The 26237-nt window shown below is 38.5% G+C and overlaps 1 protein-coding gene across 2 annotated transcripts; it reads right to left on the reverse strand.

Moving 5' to 3' along the window:
• Positions 1 to 5894: 5894 nt before the first annotated feature.
• On the reverse strand, positions 5895 to 11072 carry AVPR1A (arginine vasopressin receptor 1A). Of its 2 annotated transcripts, none has more exons than XM_074325461.2 (2): positions 8795 to 11066; positions 5895 to 6586 (listed from the first exon to the last, which is right to left on the reverse strand). In XM_074325461.2, the coding sequence occupies exons 1-2, from the start codon at positions 9771 to 9773 to the stop codon at positions 6300 to 6302; spliced, it is 1266 nt and encodes a 421-aa protein (XP_074181562.2). In that variant the 5' UTR covers positions 9774 to 11066; the 3' UTR covers positions 5895 to 6299. The 2 variants fall into 2 exon arrangements, with proteins under 2 accessions (XP_074181562.2, XP_074181563.2); XM_074325462.2 differs by having other exon boundaries at positions 6406 to 6586; positions 8799 to 11072.
• Between the last annotated feature and the right edge of the window lie 15165 nt (positions 11073 to 26237).

Here is a 26237-nt window from a genome sequence, read left to right on the forward strand (position 1 = left end):
TCTACAAAACAAAGTGGAAGAAATGTTCATTTCTGACAGTTGGAAAAACAAGGGTTTGGGTCTTGGTAGTGAGAGGAGACTTGAGCAAGATAGCAGCCAACAAGATCCTAAAAGGAAGAATGATTAAAGACTAATCCCCCTTAGAAGGGATGGCCATGAACTTTTAGCAGCGTGAATATGAATTTCTGTCTCTTCTGAGGCATAATCTAAGCCCCACCGGACCCCTAACCTTTACCGGAGGAACACCACCACGCAGGGCAGCTAAGTGCTCACAGAACTGTTCGAAGAAAAGTGGCAGGGGAATGAGTGAAGAAAAATTAGTTTTGAGACATTAACTAATAAGCTGTGGATGGAGAGTTCAACAGAAGCAGGAATTCATAATCACCCTTAAGAATCCTCTTAAATCTAGGGAAAGACACAGACTTTGCCTTGTTTTTCCAACTGCTAGCCATGTGTATATATTTATTTAGAATATCTATATGAATTCCATTAATTAACTATACTATAGACAGCATCCATTATATGAAGATGCAGTGATGAAATATTTCTTACTTTTAAGATAAACATAAAAAAAAAAAAGATAAACATGATATGATTGTTGGGGAGAAGACCAATAAACCAACATTATAATCATTTTGATATGTGTCATACTGAAGGTATTTAGAGGGCATTTGAAAAAAAGAAAGGAAGAAACATTTAAGTCTAGAGATTATGAAGGGTTAAAGATAGGGAATGAATGAATGAATGAATAAATTCTACATTAGCATATTTCTTTCTTTAAAGATTATTTTTTTTAATTGGGGAAGAGGAACAGGATTTTATTGGGGAGCAGTGTGTACTTCCAGGACTTTTTCCAAGTTAATTTGTTGTCCTTTCAATCTTAGTTGTGGAGGGTGCAGTTCAGCTCTAGGTCCAGTTGCCATTGTTAGTTGCAGGGGGGGCAGCCCACCATCCCTTGCGAGAGTCGAGGAGTTGAACCAGTGGTTGAGAACCCGGGCTCCAACCAACTGAGCCATCTGGCACTGGCCCACGTGGGAATTGAACCAGCAGCCTTCGGCATTAGGAGCATGGAGCTCCAAATGCCTGAACCACTGGGCCAGCCCCTAGCATATTTCTTTCTATGAGTTCTTTGGGTATACGATGGAACTATTACTTCAATTTTACCTGGTTAATAGGACCTTGTAAAAATATGTTTTGGTAGAAATCCTGTTTATTCTTAAGCATTTATAAGTCTTTTAAAATAACGGTGATTTTTAAAATAACAGTATTTTAAAATAGAGACTTTAAATTCCCTTTCTTCCATTCTGGGCGTTCACTGCTTCTAGAGTTTAAGCCAAGCCTAAAATAAGCCTTTTGGTCCGTGCTACTAGGGTTTAACTTATAAAAGAAAACAAATAAATTGAAAGTTAATATGATTTCAATTCATTAGCCCACAGGGTAAAGAATTCCAATTTTAAAGACTCTGAAATGGGAAAAGTCTTCATCTGTGGGCCCAGAAATCAGTCTTACTAACTTCTAGAAGCAAATAGACGACATTTATAGGCTAGGATGACACACATGACCTCAGCTAACCACTTATTTTGCTTGTGTTAATGCAGACTAACAAAATTAATTTGCTTTCATGATTATAATTTATTGAAAAGGCAGTTGTGAAGTTTCATCTGTTCTTGTGATAGTCAAAGGGTGTAAACACGAACATATTTGTGCTCAAATATAAAGCTATCAATAGCCACCAGCTGTAAAATGTTTCTTTTTCCAAAATCAGCATAATTAATTTGAAATATATTTCATCATTAAACTAGATTGTAAAAGAATTATTTCAAACAAATTTGAGATTTATTTTTATTTATAGAATCAAGCCAATACACATTAACAAAACAATTAATTCACCAGTTATGTCAATATAGTACCACAAGCCATTTTTTCTGTAAAGGACCAAATATTAGGTACAATTACAAAACATTTCAACATCCATCAACACCAGAATCATACAAATGCTCCCAATAAAACACATTGAAATTCTTCTATATAGCATAATAAACTAGGGGATATAGAACATTTGAAAAACAGTTCCAAAAATGGAACAGTAAATACACAACATTCTTAATAAGTTTGTTGCAGTAATGAGCTAAAACATCATAGAATATAAGTCAGAAATCCTGTGATATAAAGACAACTACCTTCATGTGGGGAAATGCTAAATATTTTATATTAATAATTATTATTATTATCCTGATATGACTCTCAGATTCATTCTCAGATTTTCTTTTCTATATTTGCTAATTTGACCCTGGAACACAAAAATATTTAGTTTACTCTATAACACTTCATTTTTATTAGTCTTTAAATCAATGTTAAAAGATGTGATGTGATTTTATATTATATAAAATAAAAAAAGATAAAAGAGTGACATTTAACTTTTAGCCATATATTTTGATGCTGACATACTATATAGGTCACATATATTTTTTCACTCATGATAAATTAGTGTACAACAAAACTGAGTTAGAGCAATATTTTTTAAATGCCTGTGTATGCAATGGAATCACACAATCTGGGTGACTCGATCCATTTAGGTTGCCTTGGGGACATAACTCTTCGTATGAATAGTCCTTACATTTTTGCTTAAATTGGCTGAGGTCAAATTGTAACCAAAAATCATCCTCTAGTATTCATGGTTCTGTGTTTCTCATGATTCCAAGCATTGCCAATGACATGGAGTGTACTAAAAGGGACGCAGGGAGGAAGATGGTGAGTGGCTGCTTCTGAACCTCCCAGACTAGCATCCCAGTTGACCCTGCCCTGGACTTACTCTGAATAGAGCTGTTGCCTCCAGGATGAAAATCAACAAGGGCCCAGTTTACCTGGGATGAAGGGCTAGGCTCAATGTCTCCCTAGATAGTTCCTAATTATGCTTTAGTGGTAGAGAAAACTCTGAAGCTATAACTTAAAGCTCCAGGTGTCCAATTACATTACAAAAATTGTAAATTTTAGAATCCGAAAAACATAAAAATTTAATATAATTGCATTACTTTACTTGTGCAATAACTTAATCATCAGTGGTCTGTTTTAGGAACTGTAAGTTTCATAGGGTACTGAATGTTATTAGGGTTACTTGTTTGTTTGTTTTTTCCCCTCTTTAAAAATCACACTCTTCTATCAATCATGGTTGAAGCCTACTTTGATGATGATCAAAATTCTGTATGTAGAACAAGTATATAATTAATCAAAGAATTTCATTAATTTTCTTCAGTTACAAGTTACAAATAAAATTTCAATATAAAAGCTGAGTAGTTTTATACCTTAAAAATACATGTCCAAAAATTAGCCTGTTAAGCACTTCATGTACTTTAAAATATACTTAATATGTTTCTTTTTTATCATCGATTAATATTTATCAAATGCCCAACAGACAATACTACCAGTTTCCCCTTAGCAGTGGATTATCTATCAATCACATTCCTAAACCCACATAGATACATTTATATTGTGCATTTGCACGGGCTTCCCATAGATAACTCTGCAAAGTAAAATAAGGTGACATAACACATTTATTCTTAACTGCAAGACTTCATTTGGCATAATATCTCAGATCTTCTCTTTGGTCAAGAAACGGAAGTCTTCTCTTCCCAACACACTCTTTTTCCTTACCACCTACAGTTTTCTTTCTTCTGAAACAGAGAGGCAGAACTCTTCTAATTTGGAATATTGTTTTGGGACATAAGAGTGTCATTTCTGGGTACATAACATTAAGAAAATTTAGCAGCTATAAAAGTTAAGCTATTCAACCTAAACCATAGAGAATAAGACCATATAGTTGCCTAGTGCAGAACTAGCACTAGATCTTCTGGTGTCTCCTCAGCCCTTTTTCTATAGCTTGCCTTCTGATGCATTTAAAAGAAGAAAACACAGCTCTGCCTTATTTGAGAGATGTCCCTAGAAATAAGATTCAAACTGAATTGTTTTACCTGGGGGTACACATCAATATTTTAAGACGATCTATGCATGGACCATGAGGTTTTATTTTGGAACTGGATTTAGAAAAAAAGTGGGGGGGCTCATCTTTGTTTCAACCCAAAAGGCTTTAGTGTTTGAATTGTCAAAGAGAAGTTGTCAAAAGGGCTGACAAATTTACAGAGGGCAGGGTTACTGAGATGCCGCTATGCCTCAACAATGAAGAATTGATTAATTTAATTGATGGCTCATATTGGACAGTACCCTTTAGGAAACATATTTGTTATTATTGAAATGCAGAATTCCAAGAGCTAAGGGCTTAATCTTTATAAAACATTAGCAAACATTTTTTAGGCATATCAATCCAGGGAGTGAAAGGACTGAGAATTTGGAAAGGCAAGAGAATGAAGAGGAGTCAAGTTGATGGTTTCAGGTTCTCACAGTGCCATCCAGTCCTCAATTTCTTATCTACAGAGTTAAAAAAAAAAAAAAAAAAAAAAAAAAAAAAAAAAAAGTAATACTAGTAAAATAACTATTACTTCCTTTAAGAGATGCAGAATATTTCTGATTTCTCCTCAACTCATTGCGTGGTCTCTAAGAAGGAAAACGAGCCAGACAAAATAGCTAGAAAAAGAACCCCTGAGTTCCAGTAACAAAAAATGCAGTAACAACAGCCAAGTGGTGTTGCAATTTTTCTCTATTTAGAAATGAAAGAAATTGATGCTCTAGGCTGGCTTTGATTTACCTGCGTTCAAAGAAAAGAAAGTTCTATCTTTAAATTGGAAAACTTTAGTTAGGCAGAAGTCAGGCGTAAGTGGCCGCTGGCAATGCTTTCCAATGAATCAGGAAATCTATATTTAAACGTTAGGATTTTATATTCCAGACATGAAACAAACAAATTCTGGTTAATGAAAAGTAAACAGAAAAAAGCTGTGCAATTCTCAAGGCCCCGAGACTATATAATAAAAGCAACTGCTAGCATTCATATAACACTTGGCAGTTTATGAAGGTCTTTTCACTCACTTGATTTCATTTAGTCCTCACAGCAATCCTGTGAGGTAAGTGTTATCAACTGCATTATTCAGCCAAGGAAATGGAGCTTTATGTGTCTTTAACTAATTTACCTAAAGTCACACATTTAATAATGAAGGCAACCAGACGAGGGGCAGAGCAGTTTTGTTTTTTTCTATCTCCCCTACCATCCTGCCCAAAAGTCTACCTCTCCTCTACTGTGAAACTGTTAGAGGGGTGGGAGATCAGAAAGAAAGACCAAGTTCTTTTTAATTGAACATGAGGGGACATTCTATATCTTGAGTCACTCTTTCGCAGACCCTCTTATCTATGAATCTAGATTCTGTAAGCACAAAGCAAGGATCATGTAAATATCTAGCATAGCACAGGAAACCTTTTAACACTGGTCAAAACATGTTGACAATATTCTAGAGAAAGTCTATATTGCACATTGGGCAATCCACTTCTACTCTTCTAATAAAATCTGACTTTAAAACGACCTTGCAGTGGTGGAAAAAAGATATTATTGGGGAATTGACACATTTTTTTCTAATCTTCAGCATTTCAGTACATCATCATTGGCTTTTCACAACCAATAGGACATGAGGAACCTAACGAAGGGAATTACCAGTTCTAAAGTTACTGTTTTGAAATTTAGGTTATTTATAGTTTCTAATGGAGCGTTCCTCTTTCCCCCCTGCTCAATATGCCTCAAGCACTCATGCTTCCCAAAGCACATCCCATCTCCAGACCACTGTGTGAGTCTGCAGTTTCTGATGCATACATTGGTTTTATTGGATAGAAACAATTTCTCTGAAGTCTCTTCCAATTCCTTTCAAACACTAAGGCTGCTGATGAGCTCACTTAGTTCAGAAATAAGGCCCCTACATTATATGACTTCAAAACCAATCAAGCCTTAGTTATGTCAGAGAGAGAGAGAGAGACAGAGAGAGACAGAGAGAGACAGAGAGAGAGAGAGAGAGAGAGAGAGAGAGAGAGAGAGAGAGAGAAAGAGAGAGAGAAAGAGAGAGAAAGAGAGAAAGAATAAAATATAAAGCCAGGATGGTTATGATTTTTCTTTTAGAAACATATTTCTGGGAATTCAGCCTGAGAATTTTAGTGTAGTATGTTTTTATTTAACATTCCGTATAAAACAATTCATAGCTTTTGGTCACAGCAATGTGAAAATGCAACTAGAAACACAGTCTTTTACCCAATGAATTGATTTATGCTTATGTCATATATATAGTTCATTTGTTCTCATGATTTCAAGCTGGATTCAGCCAATGGTCCTGAAAGTCTATTCCAAGGGTCAGGCTGCATGAATGAGGGGCTCAAGTTGCAACAGGAATAAATTTGATGGATTTGGAAGATTTAGGTGAGTCCCTCCAAGTACCCATACTGTCTGTCGGGCTTCGGTTGTTAGTGTAAGACGTCTGTCGTCTGCTCACACTGTCAGAATCTTCTTTGTTGAATGTTTGCTTCATGTTTTGGCAGCATGGGAAGCTTTGGATACAGTCTTGCAGGAGATGGCCACTAAAAAACATGTATATCCAGGGGTTGCAGCAACTATTCAAGGAAGCCAGTAATGCAGTGATGGTGATGGCTGGGTTTTCCGACTCTGTATGAAAAACATAAGGGAAGATTATTCACATAGTCAAATGCAAATAACTAAGTACTGGATAAACTCATTTTTCTATTGACTGATGAAAGGAGGGAAAAAGTTATGGGTTAATATGGAAAATGAAGTCTTTTGTTTATCAATCAGGGAACTAGGTGGTATATGGAAATTGCTTGGTTATAAAATATTTTGGTAAGCAAGGAGTCTTGAAGTTAATTCAAATATTTTAAAAACTATTAAAATATTTAAGAATAAGTCGGACTTTCAAGAGGTGAAGAATATTATTATTTTTTTAATTTTGTGTCCTTTATACTCACACTAGTACGTGCTAATGGACACCACTTGCAGAACAGCTGCAATTTCAATGACATTTCAAGAGTCTATAAACACATACATCACATTGCATTCATCCCAATAACTCAGGCAAAAGTATGACATGATGGACCATGTTTAGTGTCTTAAAGTTTTAAATATTAAACATATTCTTGTAATTCAGAAAGCTATACTGAAGGGAATAGTTAAAATAGATGCCTGAAGGATGTAATATTTAGTTGTTTTTCTTTGGTTAATTAGAAAATTCTTTTGATTTTTGTAAGAAAACCATCTTTGTGGCTTGAACAATTAAATTATGTTATTATTAAGAACAGCTGAATTAGGAAACTCCAACAGGCTTTTGAAATATTTTGTGTTAATTTGCATTGGTAAACTACATACCTATTATAACCCTTCACAATAGAACTATTGCACTGACAGTATACCTTTTCTGAAGTTAAGAATAATCAGCAAGCACTGACATTCCCTTGATTATTAAATATAAGCCTGGGCCTTCTCACTCTTGTTACGCCAAAATAAATGACAGGGTATTTATTTAAACATACTTTGTGCTAAGATGCTATACTATTAAAGGTGACCATGAACCATGGCTAAGACTGTATTCAAAAGGAATGGAAACCATCAACATACCTACACATGAGTGAAGAAGTTTTTTGTAATCATGTCTAAATCCTGATAACGTAATAATTAGACTGAATTTTTTATTTGATTGGCAATAATTAAGTGGTTGCTAAGCTCAAGCAAGATAGGAAATGGTAGGTAAACTAAAAATATAGCACTTCTGTTGTATTTTTCATTGGTAATATTATAGTCATGCAAGAATTTTCATTTGTTTGAATTAAATTCACTCTCAAGTGTTTTATTTGCACATATAACTCCCAAAGTATATCACATATACACCCTACCCCAATCTCAAATAACAAAAGAAAACAGTTCTTCCCAGATACCTATTTCCTAACTAAGGTTATTGGTAATATTTCTGTAATATATTTGATTTGAAAAGTTTTTTTCTTACCAAAAGGAAATATTTTTTTTTTCAAGATACAATATTAAATCATTCTTTTGGGGGTTAAATTCTTGTGAAGTTAGTTTTTTCTAGTTTGTGAAGGAATTAAAATCAAGCAAGCTGGTAGGTGTACATTCTCGGTAAACTACTACAAGGGTTGCATGAGGAGATGTATAGCTGTGTAGTCAAGTTATTGCTGAAAGACTGATTAGTCTAACAAATTTAGTTTATCAATAATGCTGCTTTGAAGGGGGTGGGGGAAGTATTAAAGTATTGTTAGAAAAGAATTAAAAGATTATGATAAGTAATGGAACACTAGCTAAATGCCAAATTGGAATTGACTTATGAATCTTCAGGAAAATATGTCCGGTTTACCCTTGCCCTCGGGGCATTTCTAGAAAAATCTTATATTAATTGTGATACTTTTTACAAACTAGCAAAAAGTAGTCACGATAGTAAAAATATTTTCCTGAATCCAATAGACTTGAAAGCAGGGTATTAACACAGCCGTTAATGATTGGCAAAAAGTCATTCTGTTTTGTAGTTGTGTGGCTGACTCTACACAGCGCACAGTTTCTGGATTTGTGGTCTTAGGATCACTGCACACTACATATGGAGATTCCTGGACCCTATTCCAGAGCTACTGAATGAAAATATCTGGGTTGGGGACCCCAGGAATTTACCTTTTTGATAATTTCACCCAAGGTGTGATTCTTATACGCAGAAGTTTAAGACCCACAGCCCTAGAGGATATTATTAAAAGACACACACCACCACCACCACCACCACCACCACCACCACCACCACCACCACCACCACCACCACCACGGCCCAATCCCTACACCTTCCTCCATTGTCCCGACACCTACCGACCCAGGCTAATTTGTCATCCCAGACAGACCACATCTGGATGATGAAGAAGGGCGCCCAGCAAACAATGTAAGCTGTCACGATCACGAAAGTCATCTTCACGGTGCGTATCTTGGCGCGGGAAATGGTCTTCACGCTGCTGACACAGGGCTCGAGCAGGAGCCCGTTGTGGAAAGCGCCACCAGCGCCCTCGGCGCCCTTGCCCTGGCGTGACGCCGTCTTTCCGCGGACGTTGCGCCAGATGTGGTAGCAGATGAAGCCATAGCAGGTGCCCAGGATGACCACAGGTGCCACGAAGATGCTGCCGGTCATCCAGGTTACGTAGGCGCGGGAACCCCAGGGCTGGATGAAGGTGGCCCAGCAGTCGTAGGCCTTGGTGACGTTGTTCACCTCGACCATGGAGAAGACGAAATACTGCGGGGTGCTCAGTACAAAGCTCAGCACCCAGGCGGCAGCGATCATGAGGCGCGAGCGGCGCGCCGGCTGCTGCAGCGTCTTCAGCGGGTGGCACACCGCGATGTAGCGGTCGGCGGTCATGACCACCAGCATGTAAGCCGACACAAACATGACAAAGACCTGCAAGTGCTTCACCACGCGGCACAGCCCGTCGGGTCCTCGGAAACGGTAGGTGATGTCCCAGCATAGCTGCGGCAGCACCTGGAAGAAAGCGACGGCCAGGTCGGCCAGGCTGAGGTGACGGATGAAGAGGTGCATACGGGACGTCTTGCGAGGCGTGCGGTGCAGCGCGAGCAAGACACTACTGTTACCCAGCACGGCCACCACGAAAGTCACGGCCAGCACGGCTATCTCCAGTTTGGCCAGCTCCTCGTTGCGCACATCCCTCTGCGGATCTCCACCTTCCCCGAGCGCCTCCGTTTCCCGGCTCGCATTGGCCCCGCCGGTGGCCGGAACCCACCATAGGCTGGAGTTGCCTGCGGACCCCGCATCGCGGCCTCCGGCGAAACGCATGCTGTCCATGCAGCGCCTCCTCCGCCTCCGCGGAGTCTCGCTCCCTTACCGCTCCGCTGGCTTGAGCTCCTTACCGGATGCTTTCTCTCTTTCCCGCACTCGCTGCTCGCGGGCGTCCACTCTCCCTCCTGCGGGAGTCTCCAGGCACAGCGCCCCCCCCTCCAGCTGAGCTGCTCTCGCTCCCGTCGTCGTCCCCTTTCCCTTGCCTCCCCTTCCTCAACTCAGGCGAAGCTGGGGAGGTGCGCTCCGTTCCTCTGAATACATTGCGCTCGGAACTCAATGATTTAGGCGGGGTTTGTTTCCCCAAAAGGCGCTCCTTCTCGCCCCAGTGGTTGGAAACTGCTCGGTGCCTGCTCTCCAGATCTCCTTACCCCCTCCCCCGAAGGTTGTTTATTTTCCCCTCCTTCCGTCTGGGATTTGTCCTCTTTGCATCACTGCTGCAGGGGTGGAGCTGGGAGACTCGCCGACTTCTCGGCACAATAGGCGGAATCGTGGCACTTTCCCGCCCTTCTTCCAAAAAACTTGGAGAACTGGACGCGTCATGCCTTTTCTGGGCTTACCACCATCATTTGCTCAAACTTCCCTCAATAACCACCTTCACCCCGCATTTGACTTTAACAGACACAGTCAGCACGGTACCTAAAAATCCCGAGTCCACTGCCCCGCGGAGCGCTCTTGCACCTGAAATTGGCGCGCGCCCCCATCTCCTGCAGCTGGGGTTTCTCTCTCCTCAGCGTGCCTGCCTATCCCGGGACAGCCAGTCTAGCTAATTTTATTCCCAGGGCTACTTGGCTACAGGGATTGCGTCTCTCTCCCCAGTAACTTCTTTGATGCTTGCTCTTTGTTGCCCTGCTTACGTTGGCTGACCGGAAGGACGCATTCACTTGTCCCACTGCAGCCCTCACGGCCTCTGTGCGTGTATCTACAGCCGGGAAAAAGAACGTCTCCCGGTTTTCCAGTTTTCCCCGGGGTTGGGAGTGGGGATACCAGGGAGACTTAGAAAGTTTTCTCTAAACTAGATTCCTGGTGTTTCCTCCGGGAAAAGCTTGATTCCCACAGGGGGGATGGACGGAAATTGGGCCACAGTAGTCCGTGGGGACTTCGTCTGCTTACTGCTGAATCGTGGGGACATCTCTTCGAGTGGACAGGAAGCAGCTGCCGGAGATCGGCCTCCCAGGCAGCGCTGTCCATGGCACGGGAGCGAAAAACCGCTGGGCTCCTGCGTTCGGGGGTGAGAGGTGATCTCACCGCAAGAAAGAGGCTGAAGAAAGAGAGACGTTACCCATTAATTAGTTACTCTGTACAGCTGTGGGGGCCCAAGCTACGCAGGAATACTGACACTGCGCGTGAGCTCCGCGTTTTAACTTTGGTGAAGATGTGCTTCGAAGGACAGCAAGGGGGAGCTGTTTTCAGGCTATTTCAAAAGAAAATGAAGGAAACGCTTTATATGGTTATCTACTCTGTAGATACACGAACATGAGTTTTTGATCAGAACGTTTGTGTATTGTGACCGTGGTATAAATTTAATTGACTCAGATAAATATCTGTGAAATGTAGGAAAAGGAACCAAAAGATTTTCTGAGGTGCAGTTCTCAGTGATAGTTCCGCTCTGCTTCCCAGTTTGTTCATGTGGAGTCCCGGTGCTGTGATGTTAAGGGTACTGCACTTGACCTTTGGAGTCCTGCCTCACTGTGGCTGTATGAGCACTCCTTGATACATTTTTACAACGGGAATTAAAGTACCCACCTTACTTATAAGGTTATTGTGAGGATCAAGTAAGACAATGTTCTGTATGGGGAAATGCTCTCAAAACTGCAAGCTGTGTTGCTTTGTCTCATATTCTCCAAGATATTGAAGAGAAAAAAGATTTTAAAAGTTGAGATGGCAGTAAGTAAAAGGTTTCCAGAACACTTGTCTGGGAAAATCCTTCAAGCAATTAGGCAGTAGTCGCTGACTTGGAAAGGTGGACTTCTTTTACTCGTGAGTCACAAATGACATTAGTGCTCCTTATGAGAAATTAGGTTGTCTGACTCTAGTATCCCTGGGCATTGCAAAAGTGGTCCATTGGCCAGAAACCAACAATTGCATTGCTCTTGGCCCTGTGCCTTTCAGTGTTTAGACTTCCTAAGGGGAGGGAATCTGTAGTACAGTGTCGCCAAAGTCCCTTTGGGTATTCTTTATTTTATTTTATTTTATTTTTGTACATTGATTTTGTAGCCAGCAACTTTACTGTATTTGTTGATTGTTTCTAATAGCTTTTTGGTGGAGTCTTTAGGGTTTTCTATATATAGCATCATGTCATCTGCAAAGAGTGACAATTTAACTTCTTAATTCCCAATTCGGATGCCTTTTATTTCTTTCTCTTGCCTGATTGCTCTGGCAAGGATTTCCAACCCTATGTTGAAAAGCAGAGGTGATAGGGGACAGCCCTGTCGTGTTCCTGAACGTAGAGCAAAGGGCTTCAGTTTTTCACCATTAATTATGAGATTAGCTGAGGGCTTGTCATATATGGCCTTTATTATGTTAAGGTATTTTCCTTCTATACCTATTTTATTAAGTGCTTTAATCATAAATGGATGTTGTATCTTGTCAAATGCTTTTTCTGCATCAATTGATATAATCATATGATTTTTGTCCTTTATTTTGTTTATGTGATGTATCACATTGATGGATTTGCATATGTTGAACCATCCTTGTGCCCCGGGGATGAACCCCACTTGGTCGTGATGAATAATCTTTTTAATGCATTGTTGTATTCGATTTGCTAGAATTTTGTTTAGGATTTTTGCATCTGTATTCATCAGAGATGTTGGTCTGTAGTTTTCTCTTTTTGTGTTGTCCTTACCAGGTTTTGGTATCAGGGTACTGTTGGCCTCATAAAATGAGTTAGGGAGTATTGTCTCTTCTTCAATTTTTTGGAAGAGTTTGTGCAGGATTGGTATTAGATCCTCTTTGAAGGTTTGATAGAATTCACTAGTGAAGCCATCTGGTCCCGGACTTTTGCTTTTGGGAAGGTTCTGGATGACTGATTCAATTTTGTTACTGGTGATTGGTCTGTTTAGATTTTCCAGTTCTTCATGGTTCAGCCTTGGAAGGCTATATGTTTCTAAGAACTTGTCCATTTCTTCTAGGTTATTGAATTTGGTGGCATATAGTCCTTCATAGTATTCTTGGATGATCCTTTGTATTTCTGTGGTGTCCGTGATAACTTCCCCTTTTTCATTTCTGATTTTGTTAATTAGTATCTTCTCTCTTTTTTATCTTAGTGAGTCTAGCCAAGGGTTTGTCATTTTGTTAATCTTTTCAAAGAACCAGCTCTTTGTCACATTAATTTTTTCTATTGTCTTTTTATTCTCTATTTCATTTAGTTCTGCTCTGATTTTTGTTATTTCCTTTCTTCTGCTGAACTTGGGTTTCACTTGTTCTTCTTTTTCTAGTTCTTTAAGGTGTAACATGCGGTTATTTATTTGGGGTTTTTCTCGTTTCTTGAGATAGGCCTATAATGATATAAATTTCCCTCTTAAAACTGCTTTCGCTGCATCCCAAAAATTTTGGTAGGATGTATTTTCATTGTCACTTGTTTCTATGTATCTTTTGATCTCTCCTCTAACTTCTTCTTTGACCCGGTCATTCTTTAAAAGTATGTTGTTTAATCTCCATGTATCTGTGTTTTTTCCTGCTTTCTTTTTGCAGTTGATATCCAATTTCAAAGCCTTGTGATCAGAGAATATGCTTGGTATGATTTCAGTCTTCTTAAATTTTCTGAGGCTGATTTTATGTCCCAATATATGGTCTACCCTTGAGAATGTTCCACGTACACTAGAAAAGACTGCATAGTCTGATGTTTTAGGATGAAGTTCTCTATATATGTCAATTATGTCCATTTAATCTAATGGGTCATTTAGGGCTGCTATTTCATTATTTATTTTCTGTTTGGATGATCTATCCATAACTGTCAATGATGTATTTAAGTCCCCTAGTATAATTGTGTTTGGTCAATTTCTCCCTTTAGTTCTGTTAGTAGTTACTTGGTATATTTTGGTGCTCCCTGATTGGGGGCATAAAAATTGATGACTGTTATGTCTTCTTGTTGTACAGTCCCCTTTACCATTATGAAATGCCCATCTTTGTCTCTTGTTATCTTTTTCAACTTGAAGTCTGTTTCATCTGATATCCGTATGGCTACACCTGATTTTCTCTGGGTACCATTTGCTTGGAGTGTCGATTTCCACCCTTTCACTTTGAGTCTATGCTTGTCCTTGTAGCTGAGATGTGTCTCTTCGAGACAGCATATGGTTGGGTTTAGTTTTTTGATCCAATCTGCTACTCTGTGCCTTTTTATTGGTGAGTTTAGTCCATTTACAGTTAGGGTGATTATCGATATGTGAGGATTTCCTGTCATTCTATCTTTAGTTTTCTGATAAGGCTGTGTCTCCATTGTTTCTTTGCCTTTTTCTTGTTGTCTATTATTTCTGTGTGGTGGTATTCTATGAAGTTTCCCTCTGTTTCTTCTTTTATTACAGTATATATTTCAGTTCTGGATTTTTTTTTGAGTGGTTACCCTTAAGTTTATGTAAAAGAAAGTTTGATATTTAGAGTATTCCATTTTGTTCAGCATGCGTACTTTCTCCATTCCCATATTCCAGTTCAGGCCTTTACTCTCCCCGTTTTTATGTTTTGGTTGCCACAAATTGTCTCTGTTGATGGTGATCGAATAGCCTCCTTTAGTATTTCTTGTAGGGCAGGTCATGTATTAGAAAATTCCCTCAGCTTCTGTATGTCTGGAAAGGTCTTTATTCCTCCTTCATATCTAAAGGATATCTTTGCTGGATATATTGTTCTTGGCTCATAATTTCTCTCTTTCAATAGTTTGAATATTTGGTTCCCCTCCATCCTGGCTTGTAGAATTTCTGCTGAAAAATCTGATGATAATCTAATGGGCTTTCCTTTGTAGGTTACCATCTTCTTTTTCCTGGCTGCCTTGAGGATTCTTTCTTTGTTGTTGATTTTAGACAGCTTCAATACAATGTCTCTTGGAGAAGGCCTGTTGGGATTGAGGTAATTAGGTGTTCTATTTGCTTCTTGGATTTGAGGATCCAGTTCTGTCCACAAGTTTGGGAAGTTCTCATCGACAGTTTGTTTGAATATATTCTCTGTTCCCTTCTCTCTTTCTTCTCCTTCTGGTATGCCCATTATTCTTATATTGCTCTTTCTGATGGAGTCAGAAAGTTCTTGTAGAGTTCTTTCATTTCTTTTAAGTCTCAAGTCTCTTTCTTCTTCCATCTGTGTCATTTCCAGGTTTCTATCTTCGATGTCACTGATTCTTTCCTCCATCTGGTCAACTCTACTACCTAAGCTGGCTATTTCATTCTTAATTTCTTCTATTGAGTTCTTAATCTCCTATATGGTTATTTTTAAAAATTTCGGTCTCTTTCGTAAAATGCTCATGTTGTTCTTTGATTGTGTTTCTGAGTTCATTAAACTACCTTTCTGTGTTTTCTTGCATGTCGTTGGGTTTTTTCAGAACTGCAATCTTGAATTCTCTGTCATTTAAGTCACATATTTCCATATCTTTAAGTTCCTTTTCTGGAGACTTTTCACTTTCTTTCTGAGCTGTCTTGTTGCTTTGGTTATTCATGGCAATTACTGATTTATTATTTCTCTTCCTAGACATCTACAGGAGTGGCTTTTGCAACAGGTTGATAGGAAGAGGTCTTTCTTTTGTTTTCTAGTACTTGTTGGTAGGCTGTTTTATTTTCTCTCCGACTGCAGCCTTTTTTTCTCTGTCACACAGTAGTGCTATGTTTTCTCTGCACTATTCCAGCTTCTCACACAATGGGGGGATTCCCTGGGAGATGGGCTTCTCCTCTGTTAATAGTTCCCCTGGGTCATAGGGCGCAATGTCTGTGTGGGTATGCAGGGCTTTTGAAGTTCCAAAGCTCTTCCTGTACCAGATTCAGAGTCTGTATGTTTCAGCAGTTCTGTTTACTCCTGCAGGGATCCGCCCAGATAGGTGGGGCCAGTGGTGGGGTGAGTTGTGAGAGGTGGCCCAGAGCAGTGGCGGCGACCACCACCACAGCTGGTCCTGCTTCCACAGCTCTCTCGCCTTTGCGGGAACTAGTTGGGCTGCGAATCTGTGTTTGTGGTCCACAGTTCTCAGAACAGCAAACATTCTGTTCTTTTGATCTGACACTGCTACTGTTCCACTTCTAGCACCGGGCAGGTGGGGGCGGGATGAGCTCTGGGAGGGTAGAGAGGGGGCGGCTAGTCTCAGTGCCTAAGGCTTCCGTTCTCTGCTCAGCAGTAAGGGCTTAAACCACCGTTTTCAGCCTTCTTCTCTCAGTCTTTTCTCTGAGGTCTCTGCCGTGAGTGTTGGGTTCAGCCGTGTTGTATGCTGCCCCCTCAGCCCTGTGGGCCATAAACGGAGCCCTAGCAGTCCGAGTTCTTCCCTCTCCCGCAGCTGCGGTAGTTCCGGGATGCAGCAAGCCCGGAGCACTGAGCTAGGTCTGAGTCCTGTGCCCTTACGTCTCCATCTCCTCACTTCGCCCTTCCCTCCTCCCCTGCTCACGGGATTCGCCCACCTTTAGGTAAATTCAGTAGTGGGCCTCTTTGTCTTGCCTGTCTGCTATGCAGGGAGTCCTTTTGGAGTTATAGTTGTTCAATTAGTTGTAAATTCCAGGGGAGATTTACAGAGGCTCACCTCATGCTGCCATTTTGATCTAACTATTTCCTATGTGCCTGTTTTTTATCTTACTCTTTTAATAATTTTTCTTTTTAATTTTTCAAATTTTGCTTTCTCTAAAAAAGGAGGCAGGAAGCATGGTGTAAAAGTGACAGGAAAAGGGAGGTTGGAGATGTGTGCTCCCTAGGTCCCCTCTAGCGTCCCCATTAGATATCTATACGTCCCTTTTAATATTGATGGAAAAATTATTCTGTAAAAAAAAATCCCTAATGTATGTAGACTTCCTAGAATAGCTATAGGTTAAAAAAAAAAAGTGCCCAGGGTAATAAGACCTCTTTCCCTGTGCAAATTGCCTATTAGCCTTAGTGCAAAAGTGGGCTTTAAGCAAAGAGCTTAAAACCCCATGATATTTCTTTTAATTTTATGTTATATATGTCTATGAGAGACTCAACTGAATAAATGTTCATGCCCCTCAGTGAGACCTGGCACACCATTGCATGAGCTGATTCCGTTTCTCACCGAGCTCTGTGAAACACGTCTCCCAAGCCACTGCCTGAATAAGACCTTGGATTCTGAGTTTAGACTGCCCCACTGATTTTCTGACTTTGCTTTCTCTATTGGTAGTTTGTTAGCATTTTCTACCTCTAAGTTACTACTGTAGGCGACTTGATCCAGAAAATTTGCAGTATCTCCTCTTTCCAAATACAACCTAGATCTGAGATGTTAAATAGGTGGCACACAAAATGCCACACCCTCATCATGTGCCCAAAGCACACACTGCTATTGGATCCCTGCACTCTTTCCAGCTGACTTTTTACCCAACCTATGTATCTGACTCAACACAGCAGTCAAGGAAGCCACTCTAAATTGTGTGACGAAGGCACATGAAATAATTCCTGTTTGTCAGACCCAGATTATGCCATATTTTAGACAACGTGAACTTGACCTGCCAAATTTAGGCTGAGTTTTCAAACTTGAAGCTTTATACCAAAGTCAGTGTTTAGACATTCTCCTTTTGGTCAACAATGGAGGAGAGGCACACAGCTTTTCCAACTCGTACATTAGTACTTTTTTGCTTTTGGTTCTACATAGATTCCCTGGTAAATTATGTATAATTTACCTTATACCAATAGCTTTCCTATTTGGGTATATGGTGTATGCTTAGGTTTCTGGTACCCTTTGGATGACCTTCTAATCTTTATTTGCTAGAAATAAAGATTATATCCATAGTGGAGATACATCTGGAGGACTTGTAAGCTGAGCTTGGCAGTTGAAATGACCAGCTGTATCTGGAACTGATGAAGAATGAGAGGATTGTTCCCTGGTGGACCATTCCTATAGGAACAGCTGTGTCCTTTTTAGAGGATGATTCTCTTCCAAACAATTTATAAACAACTTGGGAGTGATGAACTGTGACACAGGAAACGCTTGAGTTAGAAATTTTATGTTTACTTCTGCTCTTTGCATTATTATAAATTGTGCACTAAAAATAATGCATGATATTTACTGACCGTAAGTAGCAAGAGCTGTAATAAGGGATTTATATGCATACTTTTAATGAATCTTCACAAATGCAATGAGATGGGTTAAGCACCATTTCACAGATAAGGTTGTGGGTCTCAGAGAGGTTAAATAAGTTGCCCAAGAACACAGAGCCAGTAGTGGTTCCACTTGGATTTTATTTTTGGTTTTTCTTTCTCCCAACACTGTGCTCTTATTCCATCTACTAACTTGTCTTTGATGTAGTAACTCTCCCCATGTTTGCTGTCTGCCTTGCAATGGATAGCCTGGATTAGGTAGCAAACATTATTTTCTATTGCCATTATTCTTGCCATGGCTATCACGGAATCTCTTTGTTCTCATAATTGGACAGAGGGAGCAAGAAACTTTTGAATTTCAGCAGTAACTCTTGACTATCTGAAGATCTTTTGAGATTCTGTTTCCTGGGCTTTGAGAGACACTTCCCTTTTATCTCTTAACAACTATTGACAAATATAAAACTGTTTGTTCCGGGAGGGCAAATTCTATCTTCCCTTTCTAGTTTTTTTCTTATTTGACTGGAACTTTCAGTGGAAAAAATATATATGTTGGCTAAGTAAGCCAGGCAACTCTAAAAACAGGCCACACAAGATCTTGTAACTCTTTAATCTTATGATAAACCTCACACTGCCTTCACAAAACTCTAGACTGAGGTCTCATGGGAGGATATCCTGGTTTTGGCAATCAATTTTGGTAATAAGGATGTATTCTGGTACACAGTAATCACATTAGAAAATAAAACTAGTGCTTATTTTTTTTGTTTTATTATTTTGTTTTAATCAAACAAATTAACTAATATTTTAGCATTAGTCAAAATAAAATTTGTAAGCTCAGTGATGTTACTTAGAGGAAAATACAACTTTGGTTATAGAAACATCTAAATCAGTGAAATAAATCTGACTAAAACTATAATTGAAGAGTGAGTCCAAAATAACAAATATTTTGAAATACAATTGTCCACAAACAAGTGGAAGAACAGTGAGGATATGCTTATTCTCAATGTGGTCTAAGGTATCATAATTTACTTTTCAAATTTAATAATTGAATCAATACATACACATGACTATATGTTTTCACTATGCAAATGTAAAAAAATATTTTTATTAACTATGACTTTGTGAATTAACTTGAAGTGCTGTACATATTGGTGGTGGCTTAAAATTAATAAAAGTAATTGTAATACCATTTGAAAATAGACCAATTATATGTAACATTTTGCCAATTTTTATCTTGTATTTTAAAGTATTAAAAAATATGTTATTTGACGTGAGTCTCAGAATAATGAGTGGAATAGAAAATCATTTGTATTTTATATTGCATTGTTTTCTCTGTCATAATATTCCCTTACTGTTTTTAAGCCAAATTTTATAATATGTGCATTTAATCTTTTTCCTGGAGAAGACTTTTATACTAAAATATCAAAACTAATCAAAGAAAACTATAGAAAACTAGAAGAACAAGAACAAAATGAGCCTTCTCTTATGGCACACATTTTATTATAAAATCTTTATTTACTATATATCTATTTCGTGGGTCACCTTGTATGACATAGAAACCCTTGGAGATAGGATTGATCTCTTAGTCATCTTTGTTTTCCTAAGGTCTAAATAAATTTTATCAAATAATATTTTATTCTTTCTTTTTTTTCATTCCAAAGAAGCTAAAGGAAGAGGCACATTCTAAAACGGTGATGATTGTAATTATCACATGCCAGAGAAGATAAAATAAGAATAGAAAAACAGATTTCTGCCCTATAGAAAAGATAATACCAATCATTGCATTTTATTTGGGGGAATTTGACATTTAAGAGAAGGGCTATTCTTGTTTACTTGTGGGTCTTCTGCTTTGAAGCTATTAACTTAATATTGGAATTCTTGTATCAAAATCTTTTGCTTTGAGTTTCTCTGTCTCAAACTTGACTAAGTAAAACTGTCATTGTTTGGGTTTTTGGAGACCAATAAATAATACTTTTCTGCCTGCTTTGTCTTTAGAAGTAATTGAGGCATAAATACAAGTCAGCTATGCGGAAAAAAGAATATTAGTTTCATAACTGATGTTTCAGATTAGAGAATGTGTCTCAGTTGTGCAGCCCCACTGAGCTTAAACGAGACAGACTTATTCTGCCACAGGGACCTCCCACACAGGCAGACAGCTTTCTGCACCAGGCAGAACAATCCAGAGTACACGATGTCTGCGGAGAGGCATATCCAAAACAGAACAATCCCAGGAGTGAGCCAAGCGATTTATTTTCCTGTACTCTTCAGAAAGAGAGAATCAGAGTGAAGTGTGAGGAACAGCCACAAACATATCTGTCACTACATGGAAACACAAAACCAGAGGAATGGAATCGTCTTTATCCTGATATAACTGGACATAACGTCATTATAAAATGCTCTGTCTATAACATGCTGAAGGTGAGAAACTTAACCTGACTAATCCCAGGCAACACAGTCAATTCTAGTTTAAAACTCAGTCTCATAGCCCAATGGCTCTTCCTCCCTACTTGTGCTCCCAATTTCTCTTCTCCACTTCTGCTTGGGGTTTTTAATGTCCATGGGAGCTCAAGTACTCCTCTGATGTCAGTGGAAGGCTATCTGTCACAGGTTCCTGCTGGCTTCAAGTGACGGGCACAGACTGTAAGGAAAAATTGTCCAACATTTAAAAATAAGCAAAAGGAATTCCTGGGTGTCCTGTCAGTAGAGTGACAGGCATTGTTACTTGTGTGCATCTTAAGTGGACTTTCTAGTGATTAGCCTATTTTACAACTCTGAGAAGGTAACTTATAGGAAATTGATAATAATACAAATGATTCTTGACCGTAATAACACAAATGAATTTGGTTCAATAGAAATGTGGTTGATTTCTGTCCTATAGAGAAGATAATACCAGTCGTTGTATTTTAGGATCCATTTGGATAATAATCAATCTTGCGTCCTTTAGCAAATTCAGTTCAACATTCCTGACTACCTATGTATTCCTCTTCAAATTCGCCCCTGAACAGATTTTAACATTTTTCTGATTCCCTCCTTAATTCATAAGTTGAATAAAACTTTAGCATGTGTTCATTTTACATTTGCATGAGACTCGATTTTATCTTTTAAAAATTTATACTTTAGCAGCTCTATGTGGTCTCGGGGATATGACTCTATCTTTGCTACATCCCATACTGAGGGCCATAGCTTCTAGCGGGTCCCCTATTCTCCTGTCATAGGCAAGGCATGGTGACGGCTTCAGGCTTGGGGTGAGGGAGGAGCACTCCATGTTTTCCCTGGATTTGGTCCCTCTCCTCTCTCTCTCACTCTCTCTTTTTATTCCTACTCACGAACATTTAATGTTGTCCAGAGAGTTCACATTATTCTTCCATTTTTAAAAATTCACATTCCACAGTGTTTGTGCATAGGTCAATATTTTCTTCTATATTTGATATAAAACTTACTATTTCATATAAATCACAAGTTTTGGTACATCCGTTATAGGTGAAGAATTTATCTGGAATTCTGAAACTGATGCATTTCCTCAGAAAAAAAATTATCTGATGCAAACTTATTATGTGTTCAAACATTAGTTATCACAATACAAGATTTTTGTCTAATCTTAATTATTTCATGTTTAATGAGGTCCCTCTCCTCTCTTGATGACACTACTCATCTGCTTTGACTTACTCAAATCCATCATTTGTCCCCAGCTTGACTGTTCACCCGGAAGTCTAACTTTGGAGTTCCCCACCCTTCATGAAGACTGACTACCTGGTCTCCTGTAAGTCCTCAGTTACTTCTTCCCTCCTTGGGCATGCAAGAACTTTTTAAAAATCTCCTCTATATTCCTAGGGAGTCAAGCACAGTGAGATATCTCAGATTCTCTCTATTTTTTAACATGCAATATCATATATATTCTATTGTTTTAGGCCTGTGTGTGCCTATTGGCACTTTATAAAGTCTATCCCTTCCAGAATTCCAATCTGGAAATGGGATGCAATCTTCTTCTACTTTTAGATTTCCAAATGTATCTAGGAGTTTCTGTTGCTTATTCCCTGTGGTTTCAAACTTAAAATGTAGTGGGCAAAAAGGAGGGCTAAGATCTAACTTTCTTGATGTTTTCTCGGAACCCTCTCCAAACTCCTTCCCAATTTCTAGAAAGGGTTCTTATTAGGTGGGAAAATGCTTTTTCATCCTCACAGTGCAGAATCCTCTTCCACTCTGGGATCCACAGCATGATAAACTCTATTCCTTATATCAGTCAGGATTTGCTCTTGAAATGCAAACCCAGGTTTTAGAATACCTAAAAAAAAATTTTTTTTCAAGATCCTGGCATTTGAAAATCAAATATTCTTTGGATTTTATACTTTTTATCTGCTATGTACTTGGCTCAATTTTAACGTTCAAAGCCGAACAATGACTGATGTCACGATAGATTTGTACCTTCGCTCTCTTTTCCTCCTCTATTCCCTTTCTTGCACACTCACAGAGCAATGAATGATGTTTTCTTTGCTATGAGAAATGTTGCGGGGCAACTTGGAACAGCTAGAAATTACTGAGAATAAAAAATATATCAGTTGATATTTTCAAGTACTTCTGCATGCATCATTATTTTTCAAGATATAAGATAGTATTAATGCACTTTCTTCTCATTGTTTTAAATGCATTTAAAAAAACATCCTTTTAAACTTCACATGAGGAGTTGTATAAAACCTCTGTTAATATGTGTCAGATAAGAAAATGAATTATTATCTGGTCCCCCATCCTTCTTTTCATTTTGATTCAGATGTCAGACTTTTAATCTATAAGAGAAAAAGTTGAAATAATTTTAACAAGGGATAGACATGATATCATATGCATCTTTTAAAATGAATATTCTATTTTCGTGTACAAATGGATGGAAGAAAGAGAGAATAAGTCTAGAGATACCTGTTAGGAGACCATTGCAGAGGGCCAGGTAGGCTGGTGGCTAGAGTATGGTGGGAGGAAGAAAAGTAATGGTCTTGAGGATGAGTTTGGGAGTGCTGGCCTAATGATGTTTACATCTCTGCTGCCTGAAATGATTATTTCTGGCCACCCATGCAAGGACCTAGCTCCAGATATATGGGGTATAGGGCAGCAGAGCATGGGCACAGGCTCACAAAACCTCCTGGATGAACATTTCCTTTATAAATAAGGCAGCTCAGGTCTAGGCAGATGATATATGACTTCTCCAAATTCGCAAATGGTAAGAGGCAATGTTAGGTCAAATACCTGAATCCAACATGGCACTCCGCCCACCACAGACTGCTATTGCTCCCTGAACCCTTCCCATGTTCCCAGATCTTCCTCCTTCATAGAACTGAGATTATGGTTCATGTCCTAGATTCTAGATATGTGTGCCCAACACGATTTATTCTTCCTTCCATTATATAACTTTTTATGCAGTTGCTAACTTTTTAGTTCTACGGTTAATTTAAGAGAATTACTCTGGCAAGTAATTCTATCAAGCCATATTTGAGGCTGGAAAGTTGCTATGTAAAGCCAAGGCAAACTGGATTTCTATTTGGGAAGGTGACATTTCTGCCTACTGTATTAAGATGCTTTGTATTGCTTTATTATGGCTTTCATTACTGTAAGTGGGGAGACACAGATAAGGGGGATAAAAGGTATCTATCGATTTTTCAGAAAGAAGATTGTAATAACTTTCCCTTCTTTTCTTCTAAGTGAAACACAGCGTAGAACATCATGAAACAAAGAAACAGCTAGGAGATAATATAAAATGAAGAGAGAGAATTAATTCTGATAGAATTTCTCTCTGAAAGGAGATTAAATTACACAGAGTATACTAACTTTAAAATATGTAGGTTTTTCTTTCAATATAGGAGCCATTATGAAAGAATTAATTTACTAATTTTTTAGACTTTTATTAAAAATATACCTAACATATCATATATACTTTTTAAATTTATTTTTTAAATTTATTGGGATGACAATTGTTAGTAAAATTACATAGATTTCAGGTGTACAATTCTGTTATATTAGGTTCAGGGGTACACCATAATTAGTGAACATTTATATACCTAAATATACCTTAAAAAGTGCTCACCATGATAAGTCCAGCAACCATCTGACACCATACTATGCTATCACAATATTATTGACTATGTTCCTTATGCTGTACATTACATCCCCATTACTTATTTGTTTTATATCTGGAAATTTGGACCTCTGATTCCCCTTCACCTTTATCCTCCTTTTTAATTTATCAATTACAGTTGACATTCAATATTATTTTGTATTAATTTCAGCTGTACAGCATATGGTTAGACATTTACATAATTTAAGAAGTGATCCCCCTGACTCATATAGTACCCATTTGGCACTATACATAGTTATTACCATATTATTGACTATATTCCCTATGCTTTACTTTTCATCCCCATGACTACTTTGTAACTATCAATTTGTACTCCTTATTCCCTTCACCTTTTTTCACCCTGTCCCCCAACCCCCTCCCCTAGATTGTTATCACCATAACAATCTAGTACCCATCTTACACCATACATAGTTATTATAATATTATTGACTATATTCCTTATATTATACCCTACATCCCCATAGCTACTTTTTAACAACCAATTTGTACTTAATTCTTTCCCCTTTTTTCACCCACACCCCAAACCCCCTCCCATATGGCAACCTTCACAATGTTCTCTGTATCCATGAGTCTGTTTCTGTTTTGTTTGTTTGTTGATTTTGTTCTCTAGGTTCCACACAGAAGCAAAATCACATTGCATCTCTCTTTCTCTCCACTCAGCACAATACCTCCAGGTCCATCCATGCTGTTGCAGATGGCAAGAGTCATTCCCTTCCATGGCCAAGCAATATTCCATTGTATAGAAGTACCACCTCCTCTTTATCTGTTCATCCATTGATGGACACCCAGTCTTTCTCCACATCTTGGCCATTGTAAACAATGCTGCAATGAACATATGGATGCACACATTCCCTTAAAGTAGCATTTTGGGTTTCTTCAGATAAATATTCAGAAATGGAATTACTGGGTTCTTCTTTGTCTCTTGTTATAGACTTTGTTTTAATGTCTATTTTTTCTGGTATAAGTATTGCTATTCCAGATTTTTTGTTTTTGTTTCCATTTTGAAAAAGAAATATCTTTTTCCATTCCTTTACTTTCCGTCTGTGTGTGTCTTTCAATCTGAAGTGAGTCTCTTGTAGGCAGCATATGTAAGGGTTTTGTTTTCTTATCCATTCAGCCCTCCTATATCTTTGGATTAGAACATTTAATCCATTTATATTGAAAGTAATTGTTGACAGATATGTAGCTATTGCCATTTTATTATTCATAATTTTGATCTTTTTCCCCGCATCTTAAAGAATCCCTCTAATATTCCTCATAATACTGGTTTGGTGGTGATGAATTCTTTTAGCTTTTTCTTGTCTGGGAAGCTCTTTAATCTGTCCTTCAATTTTAAATGATAGCTTTGCTGGGTAAAGTAGTCTTGGTTGTAGGACCTTGCTTTTCATCACATTGAATATTTTGTGTCAATCTATTCTGGACTGCAAAATTTCTGTTGAGAAATCAGCTGACAATCTTATGGGGGCTCCCTTATAGGTTACTAGTTGCCTTTTTCTTGCTGCTTTTAAGATTCTCTCTTTTTCTTTAATCTTTGCCATTTTTATTATAATGTGTCTAGGTGTGGGCTGGGCCTATTTGGGTTCATCATGTTAGGGACTCTCTGTGCTTCCTGGACTTGTAAGTCTATTTCCTTCGCCAGATTAGGAAATTTTTCAGTCATTATTTCTGCAAATAAGTTCTCAATCCTTTACTTTCTCTCTTCCCCTTCTGGTACCTTAATGATGAGAATGTTGTTACGCTTGATTTTATCCCAAAGGTATGTTAAACTATCCTCATTTGGGGAGATTCTTTTTTCTTTTTGCCGTTCTGATTTGGTGTTTTCTGCTACCTTGTGTTCCAAATCATTGATTCAATCCTCTGCTTCATCTAGTCTGCTGATGATTCCTTCTAGTGCATTCTTTTTTCTTTTTTAAAAAAGCTTTTATTTATTTTAAGTGTGTTTTTCCATAACCCATCAACTCCAAGTCAAATAGTTGTTTCAATCTAGTTGTGGAGGGCACAGATCACAGTGGCCTGAACTGGCAACCTTGTTGTTAAGAGCACCACACTCTAACCAACTGAGCTAACTGGCCGCCCCTCCTTCTAGTGCATTCTTCATTTTAGTTATTTTATTCTTCACTTCTGACTGGTTCTTCTTT

The sequence above is a fragment of the Rhinolophus sinicus genome, chromosome 1 (assembly GCF_057876585.1).
Source record: "Rhinolophus sinicus isolate RSI-liver-muscle chromosome 1, RSI-T2T, whole genome shotgun sequence".
In the NCBI taxonomy this organism is placed as follows: Eukaryota; Metazoa; Chordata; class Mammalia; order Chiroptera; family Rhinolophidae; genus Rhinolophus; species Rhinolophus sinicus.

Bases quoted from the DNA above. Each gene is read 5' to 3' on its own strand.
- AVPR1A (XM_074325461.2), bottom strand. From the start codon at position 9,773: ATGGACAGCATGCGTTTCGCCGGAGGCCGCGATGCGGGGTCCGCAGGC. The intron at 6,587-8,794 runs GTAGGTGTCGGG...TTTTTCATACAG, and splicing joins TGACAAATTAGCCTGGGTCG to AGTCGGAAAACCCAGCCATC.